The 8,957-nt window shown below is 38.1% G+C and overlaps 1 protein-coding gene across 1 annotated transcript in view; it reads left to right on the top strand.

Annotated features, from left to right (window-relative positions):
- Positions 1-2,015: 2,015 nt before the first annotated feature.
- Positions 2,016-8,957, top strand: part of LOC113673215 (methylcrotonoyl-CoA carboxylase beta chain, mitochondrial) — a 10,764-nt gene continuing 3,822 nt past the window's right edge. The window contains exons 1-8 of the mRNA XM_027189592.2: positions 2,016-2,803; positions 4,056-4,130; positions 4,756-4,875; positions 5,114-5,172; positions 5,758-5,864; positions 7,664-7,743; positions 7,840-7,931; positions 8,334-8,391. Of these exons, the coding sequence (XP_027045393.2) occupies positions 2,228-2,803; positions 4,056-4,130; positions 4,756-4,875; positions 5,114-5,172; positions 5,758-5,864; positions 7,664-7,743; positions 7,840-7,931; positions 8,334-8,391 (1,167 nt within the window). The 5' untranslated portion in view covers positions 2,016-2,227. The remainder of the gene's footprint in view (positions 2,804-4,055; positions 4,131-4,755; positions 4,876-5,113; positions 5,173-5,757; positions 5,865-7,663; positions 7,744-7,839; positions 7,932-8,333; positions 8,392-8,957) is intronic.

The raw sequence follows: 8,957 nt of genomic DNA, 5'->3' as shown, positions 1-8,957 counted from the left end.
AAGCTAGAGTTGCTCGAGGCGTAGCGCACACAGACGTATGAACCAATTGTATTATAAAATTTTCAACCCTATGGAAAATTTTTTTCTCGAGGGATTTGTTTGCTAACGTCATGAGCGTACACAATAGGAATATGAGGCACGCTCGCGCAATTGAATTTGATTAGACAAATTTACCAGCTATGTTATAAAAAGGTCTGGTAGATATATATATATATATATATATATATTTACAAATCATATACATCGCAGTTCAAATCAGCCGTGCGTCTAGATTAAAAAGGGTTCGGGTTATTATGACATAAAATACACCGGAAAACCTAACTGGACATAGTGTGACATTCTAAATACGCTAAATGTTATGTTTCAAGCGTAATTTACTTTAAGCTTCCTAATTTTTTTTTTTTTATTTTAACAATTTTATTTACAAGACGATCACTTACGCTACTTACAGTTTTAATTACACTTACATTGTACTTGCTACTTGCACTACTGATACTTATACTTACACTAATTATGCATGCACTACATTACGATACATGTATTACAATACTATTAACATTAATTTAATTTACGGTTGGCGTGTTTACAAAGTTCTTTTCAATTAAAAGACAATCACAAGTAAACATACAGGTCTCAAAAATGCTGCATTTCTTTGGATATTTACTTTTGATATAGCTTAAACAAATATTTATGAAATTAAGTATAAGTCTAACCTAAAACAACAGCAGCATGAAAAATTAAAGTAAAAAAGCCCACGTGCGATAAAATTTCGGAAGTTCTTTTTTTGCGGACGCGATCTCTTAGGATTTCAAGTTTTCCCGTGATGAACAGTAGGAAGATTTGAAAATCTAAGATGTCTCCGCAAAGGCTTGTGCAGAAAATGTGATATTTGGCTAACAATAGGCAATAATTTAGGACTTGCCAATGCTTTGTCCTATAATGCCAGCCATAGAGTACATGACTTGTGGATAACGTTATTGTTTCATTTGTTTTTGGTGCCACCAATCTTGAAACAGAATCCAGAAGTCGAGTATTAGTGTGCAGTTTATTAATAGGTGATGCAACGTTTGTTTTTCTGTATTGCATAGGTTGCATAAGGGGCTCTCTGAAATGCCGTCTCGGTAAAGAGTGGCGCGGGTTGGAAGCACGTTATGAATCACTTTATACTGAAACATTATTATTTTAACTTCGTTTGTAACTTTAAATGGCATAAGATAAACGTTCTTGATGGTAGTTTTTGTAAATCCGTGGCGTAGAATTTTGGTTTCGGCAGTGGGAAGAACAAAGACAGTGTTTAAAAGAGAAGAGTAAATAGAACTGGTTCTTAGGCTGTTTACAGTAGTGTTCGCGTGTGTGACGTTTGGAATAGGGTTTGTAAGAATAGCTTTCCAGTCTTTTGGGATTGCGTTGACCAAGCCATAGTATGTGGTGAAAGGCACATTTAAATTAAATTTTGTGACAAATTCATGCCACTTCAAAAATTTCTGATTTTGGTTTAAAATGTCGCTTATCTTAGTAATACCGGCGGGTAAGCTTTAAGCTTCCTAATTGGTTCATCGCTCTCCCGTCAAAATTCTAAACCAATCAGATTGCTTCGGTATTGTGCAAGCGCCCTCTACTACTTTATTGAGACAAAACCAAAATCATTCGATACTCCTCACCCCAGCGCCGGAGACAAATGATGACCGGTCCCTAATTATCTTTGCATTAAAAACTCAAATACAATTGACGTCGTTTTCAGTAAAGAGTCAAAGTGAATTAAGTCCACCTGGGGTGTCCTATCAAGTCAGCAACTCTGGCACCAAAAATGTGCGATAGTAAAGGGTAAGTGCTGGTCAAACCGACTCAGGAGCACTCCCACAGAAACACTGAAAATCCAATGCGCCTCTGAAATCCTAGGCGGTGGTTAAGGACCATTATTAGGGATAAAAAAAAGGTTAAGTAGTTCTAGATGTTATCTTCTTCGAGTCCGTCATCTGTTGTTTCAACCGCGCAGCTCACGTTGCGAATGGACTGGACATACCTTATTAAGGCACCTAGCCTAAAACCAAGATGGCGACTATGAATCAGTTTTTTGCGAATCCAATAATTTATAGGATATCGTTCATGGATTGAATTTTTGTGAAAATCGAGTGGATTCATCACCTCAAATAAGAGAGAGATTATTCCTCTACAAGGATTTACTGGCTTACTTCGTTGTGATTTTCCTTTGATTTTCGACGATACTATGTCTAATAGTGTTTTTTACGGGACATCTCGCTTACGTGGAATATCATCGCGACTCGTAGGATCACTTTTGTCTAACTCTGCATGGGCTAAACCAGTATCAAATTTTCCTAACTTTAAAGTTATTGACGGCTACGTCGATAGAAATAGTCCAGCGTTTTTATCAAAGCTAACTCAACAAACTGAGATTCTTAAATCGTTTAAAGAATTTACAAATATTGCGTTGCTGGGTGGCGGTGAGAAAGCAATTGAGCGGCACACGAAGAGGAACAAAAAGCTTTTAGTTCGAGAGAGACTTAGTAAACTATTGGATGACGGAACTGACTTTCTTGAGTTGTCACAATTCGCCGGGCTTGATCTTGAATATGGCAACGTGCCAAGCGCAGGAGTGGTGTCAGGAATTGGACAAGTTGCAGGACAGTTGTGTGTCATCGTTGCTAATGATGCCACAGTGAAAGGTGGAACTATTTACCCTATTGCAGTTAAGAAGCAGCTCAGGGCTCAAGAAATTGCAGAAGTGAACAAGCTTCCTTGTATTTTTCTGATGGATTCAGGGGGAGCATTTCTTCCATTGCAAGTAATTAACCCTGTTCATCCTAAAATCAGTATTTATATTCTCCATACTGTTCTCTATACAAGTCTTAAGGTGCTGACAAGGAGAATTTGCTCAACAATCGAGAGCTTCTTTAGTTGGTGATCATTTTAGTTTATTCTCTTGACTTTTATGTTTGATTCAGGGGTGATTTTGTAAGGAGAAATTAGATGTTAGTCACTAGGGGTGTCTATTCCCTGATGGATAGTAACTAATATGATGGTGTGCTCTTGTGAACAAAAATAAACAAAAAAAATAATCTAAACTTGTTAAGTTTTAATTAGCAGATTAACCAGTATGGTAAAACGATTACTTAATTTGTCCTTAATTTCTGTTGCTCTATAATTATGGTTATCATTATTTTTATTATCAATATTAGTATTATTATTGCTATTTTTGTCTCTGGACCAGGTTATGATCTATTGATCTGTGTCATCTCTGCTGGTTTTTAGGCAAGAACAATTTGCCCAAGGTTACCTGCCATTTTGGCACCACTTAACAATTTGTTTTTCAGCATTTTTAAAATGAGTTGAATTACGCACATATTTTGATTGGTTCTTACATATGATCTATGAAAGAAAGACACATAGATGACATCACTATTAATAATTTTGGCTTCTTTATTATGTAAAACAATAATATTTTGTCTCTCTTATCTCCATCTCTCTTCCATTTACAAATATTATGTTATTGACTTTGCTGATCCTAGCAGTATGCAGGACATGTGTCATACAAACTTTGTAATAGACTTTGCTCACTGTGGAGTCTCTGTGGCTCAGGTAGAGTATCAGAGCACAGAATCTGAAGATCTGAGGTTTGATTTCTTGTGGGGACTCAGAATTTTTTCTTTGTCCCACGCCTGTGACAAGATGAAAAAAGCATCTTTCTTTAATTATATTTTGTGTTTCCATGGGTCCTTGCATCAGTAGATCACAGAAGACTTCAAAAGGTGGTGAGAACATCAGCTTCACCTCACGAGCCACTTTTTTGCTGTTACCACATATTTGATGTTATCTATAATCTATTACTGAACAGACAACATGTAAACTTTTGGTTAATCAACACCTTAATGTTATCATTATCACAGTAACTGTTATTAGTACCACTGTCATTATTGTTTTTATAATACCCTATTATTATTATTATTATTATTGTTATTATTATTATTATTATTATTATTATATTATTTTAAAAACTGTCAGTAATTCTTATTGCAAATTTACTGGTCTTACAACAGGCTGACATATTCCCAGAAACTGGTGGGCGTGTGTTTTATAATGAGGCTGTGATGTCAATGAATGCAGTTCCAACTGTAAGTTGATATTATTATTATTATTATTATTATTATTATTATCATCATCATTGTGCTACATTATTAATCCATTAACTCCCAGGAGTGACCAAGACAGAATTCTCCCTTCAATATCAATACAATATCAAGCAGAAAAGTGATGAGAGTAAAAAATTTTAGTGAGGGGATTATTAGTTGATTTAATACCAAATTCTTCATACTAACATCATAAGAATTGTATGACAGATAGTAAGGAAAAATTAATAAGGAGATCTTGGGGGTGAATGGGTTAAGCAATAGATGGCTCTTTCTGTCCATTTACTGGCCTTATGTTACCCATGCGAGATGTTTGGTGGACACAAGAACAATTTGTCAAGTCTATCAGCCAAGTATGAGTCATTCACAAACTTTTTTCTATTGTTCTCCCAACATCCCAAGTGGGTCAATATACCAGTAAACTGATAGAAAGTGCAGTTAAATGCTATTTTTAAATAAAATTTTATTTTCTAAGGGTTTGCCTCTGCAATTAAAGACAGGATGCTCATAATATCTCAATTATTTCTAAAACTAGGATCAGGTCTGGTTGTGCAGGCCAATATAATCCAGATCAGACCATTGTCTTGATCATTAGGACTTGTATTTACAGATTTGTGTGGTGTGTGGATCTTGTACAGCTGGTGCTGCATATGTACCCACAATGGCAGATGAAGCTGTTATTGTGGACAAAATTGGTACAATTTTCCTTGGTGGCCCTCCGCTAGTAAAGGTAGGTCATTATAACCGAGTATATGGGCATGCAAATTGGTCAAATTTTTGCAAACATTCAGGGCCCAGTTATAATGGGTGGATAACCATATCCAAGGGATAAATTTCTATCCAGTGGATAAGTGAGAGCAGAATGCACTACACTGTCCACCAGATAGGGATTTATCCATTGGATAACCTTCGAACAACTGGGGCCTGGTTTTCATTTTATTCTGAATTATGGACTTGTCTTGTTTTAGGCTGCTACAGGGGAAGTTGTCAGTGCAGAGGAACTAGGTGGGGCTTTGATGCACTCCAGGTATGCACAGTTAACAAATAGAATCCACAATGCCTAGCATCTGTTCAATAGCAGATCACAGATCATGTCAAAAATGTGGTAAGAACAAAAAAGTAGCACACAAGGTGCAACAGAGTTTGTCAATAATGTTCTTACCATATTTTGAGGTCTTCTGGGATTTGTTATTGTATCAAACCACAGTAACATGGAATCTATTTGTTTTATTTAATATATAAAACAAATAGATTTATTTATATAATAAAGAAGTAAACAATTGTAAATTGTGATGTCAGCTATGTGTCTGTTCTCCAATAGAACCAATTAAAATATGTGTAGAATTGTTACTTGCTTACATGTTCAGTAACCTCTATAAGATTATTAGTGGAACCATTGTTTAAATATTCAGGCATTTTATTAGATGTAAGACCACTCTAATCTGTTAGATAATTAATTTTGCATTAAATATGTGTTAAATGCATTGTCCCCTGCCTCCCCAACTATGTTTGGCTCTGTCCTCAAAGTTGTGCTATTTCCATCAAATATTTAGAGTTTTTTGTAATCAGCTAGTCTTCTGAGACTTATTAATGGTGCTGGTATTATTATCAGTGTCAGTGGATGTACAGATCATTTTGAAGCTGATGAAGACAGTGCAATGGAAACAACAAGAAATATTGTAGCCACGCTAAATAGAGAGCAGTGGGTTACTTCATCAGGTGGGATCATTTTACACAACACTGTATAGCTGTAGTAAATGCAATCAGTCAGTTGGCATCTTGATTAGCTGACCAGTCAGTTAGTCAGTTGGTCAGTCAGTCAGTCAGTCAGTCAGTCAATTAACCATTCCAAACTGTCAGCTTGCTAGTTGGAAAGTCCTTTCAGACTGTTCTTCAGTCATTCAATCAGCCTGTCAGTGTGTTGGTCAGTCAGGCAGATAGGCGGCCAGTCAGTCAGGGAGTTCAGTCAGTCAGTCAGGGAGTTCAGTCAGTCAGTCAGGGAGTTCAGTCAGTCAGTTAGTAAGGGAGTTCAGTCAGTCAGTTAGTAAGGGAGTTCAGTCAGTCAGTTAGTAAGGGAGTTCAGTCAGTCAGTTAGTAAGGGAGTTCAGTCAGTCAGTTAGTCAGGGAGTTCAGTCAGTCAGTCAGGGAGTTCAGTCAGTCAGTTAGTCAGGGAGTTCAGTGGGTCAGTTAGTCAGGGAGTTCAGTCAGTCAGTCAGGGAGTTCAGTCAGTCAGTCAGGGAGTTCAGTGGGTCAGTTAGTCAGGGAGTTCAGTCAGTCAGTTAGTCAGGGAGTTCAGTGGGTCAGTTAGTCAGGGAGTTCAGTCAGTCAGTCAGGGAGTTCAGTCAGTCAGTCAGGGAGTTCAGTGGGTCAGTCAGTCAGGGAGTTCAGTCAGTCAGTTAGTCAGGGAGTTCAGTGGGTCAGTTAGTCAGGGAGTTCAGTCAGTCAGTCAGGGAGTTCAGTCAGTCAGTCAGGGAGTTCAGTGGGTCAGTTAGTCAGGGAGTTCAGTCAGTCAGTTAGTCAGGGAGTTCAGTGGGTCAGTCAGTCAGGGAGTTCAGTCAGTCAGTTAGTCAGGGAGTTCAGTGGGTCAGTTAGTCAGGGAGTTCAGTCAGTCAGTTGGTCAGGGAGTTCAGTGGGTCAGTTAGTCAGGGAGTTCAGTCAGTCAGTTAGTCAGGGAGTTCAGTGGGTCAGTTAGTCAGGGAGTTCAGTCAGTCAGTTGGTCAGGGAGTTCAGTCAAGCATTCAGTTAGGCAGTCAATCAGTTGATGCAGTCAGTCAATCAGTCAGTCAGTCAGGGAGTTCAGGCAGTCAGTCAGTTACTCAGTTGATCAATCAGCCGGCCAGGGAGTCAGACAGCAGACAGGCAGACAGACATTTAGTCAGTCGGTCAGTTAGTTGGTCAGTCAGTCAGTCAGTCAGACAGCATACAAGTATACACAGACAGAGTTTCAGTCAGTTATTAAGTCAGCTAGATATTTAGTCAGGGACTGACTTAATCAATCAGTCAACCAGTATATTTAGCAGGTAATTTAGTGTTAACAACTGGGTTGAAAACGTAAATGAGCCACCGTAAAGGGTAAAAAAGCTGACGTTTCGAGCGTTAGCCCTTCGTCAGAGCGATTAGACGCTCTGACGAAGGGCTAACGCTCGAAACGTCAGCTTTTTTACCCTTTACGGTGGCTCATTTACGTTTTCAACCCAGTTGTTAACACTAAATTACCTGCTATACTCTCCCACCGACGCAGCACCACAGTTTCTTTAGAAACTTACCCCTTTAGTATATTTAGCATACAGTTGTTCGCTTAATCTTATTGGTGGTAAGTCAGTTAGTTCGTTGGTCGATCAATGCATTTCATTAGTCAAGCAACCACGTATGTGTTTGTCTCTGTGGTTGGTTTGTCAGTCAATCAGTGAACCTTTCTGTTTGACTGTCTTTCAGTCAGGAAATGTAGATAATGTTACGTTAGATCTGCATCCTCAGCAAGCTGGTTTTCCCCTTTATTCTTTTTTTTTTTCTTCTAGATGTACAAGCTCCTTTGTTTGATAGTGATGATCTTTTAGCCCTTGCACTATATGACAATACACAATTTCCTATGTATGAGGTGAGAGATATTCCTCAGAGTATCAAACGTTGCTTTTAACATTTTAATTGCAGCGAAAAACAAGATAACGAAGCCTCTCTGTAATTTTATGGTTAGGTATTAGCAAGACTTGTTGATGGAAGCCAGTTCCAGGAGTTTAAAACCAGATTTGGACCAGAACTAATCACAGGATTTGCTCGTGTTCATGGGTGAGGTTTACATTGTGACATCCTAATTAACCCTTAGCACACTAACATCAGTATGCATATTTTCCATACCGTTCTCCATACATTTCCTGGGGTGCTGTTAAGGAGAATTTGTGTAAAAATCAAGAGTTTCTTTAGTTGGTGATCATTTCGTTCATTCTCTTGACCTTGATGTATGCTTCAGAGGTGATATTGTAAGGAGAAATTAAATGCTGGTCACTTTTAAGGGTTAATGAGTCAGGATATGTCTTGGTGTAGTGCGCTCAAGTCAAAGAATTTATCCTTACTTTTTTAGGCCGAGTGTTACTCATACCTTTCGAAAAGATTGTAGTGATGTTATCTGTGAATGAATCAAGGGGTTATCTTGAAAATACCTTCAAATCTGGTTTTCATTCTCCTCTTTAGGTACTTGGTCGGAATTATCGCAAATAATGGTGAATTAACATCTCAAGCGTCTTTGAAGGTAAATTTATATGATGTTAGTTCAGCTAAGATGAAATACAACATTGGAAACCTGTACATCAAATAAAACCCGTTATCTAAAGTTACCTTAATAAGCCAAAAGTTTGGTCGTTGTTCCCTGCTCGGGTGGAGATCGGCGAAACTTTTTTTTGTTGGTAAATGCTACCTTAAAAAAAATTTGGATCACAACTTATCATTGATGAGGAAAAATAGCCAACAGATTTCTCTGTGTTTGGGAGTTGAAATCAAAGCGATGAACTGTAATGTGTGCAACTCAAGTCCGTGGAAAGATCTGAGATTATTCGGAGAGAGGTTTGCCGGGAGTCTGGCACTAATGAATTACCAACGCTAGACTCGTTGTAGACTTCACAGCGTTGTTCAAATCCTCGTACTTTCCCTCAGGCAAAGAAACGCTTGTCCTAAATCACTTATAAGAAGGGCATGCTCGCAAGCTAAATCAATTGCGACTTGTTCACCCGCGTGTTATCGCGCAGAATATTTATTCTGACTTCTTATTGGCTGTCGGTAGTACTTTTCTTTTTTCTGATTGGTCAGTTTGTGATTACT

The sequence above is a fragment of the Pocillopora damicornis genome, chromosome 11 (genome assembly GCF_964200805.1).
Source record: "Pocillopora damicornis chromosome 11, jaPocDami1.2, whole genome shotgun sequence".
NCBI lineage: Eukaryota > Metazoa > Cnidaria > Anthozoa > Scleractinia > Pocilloporidae > Pocillopora > Pocillopora damicornis.
The sequence above is the reverse complement of the archived record's forward strand: the minus strand, read 5'-3'. Positions and strand labels throughout refer to the sequence as shown.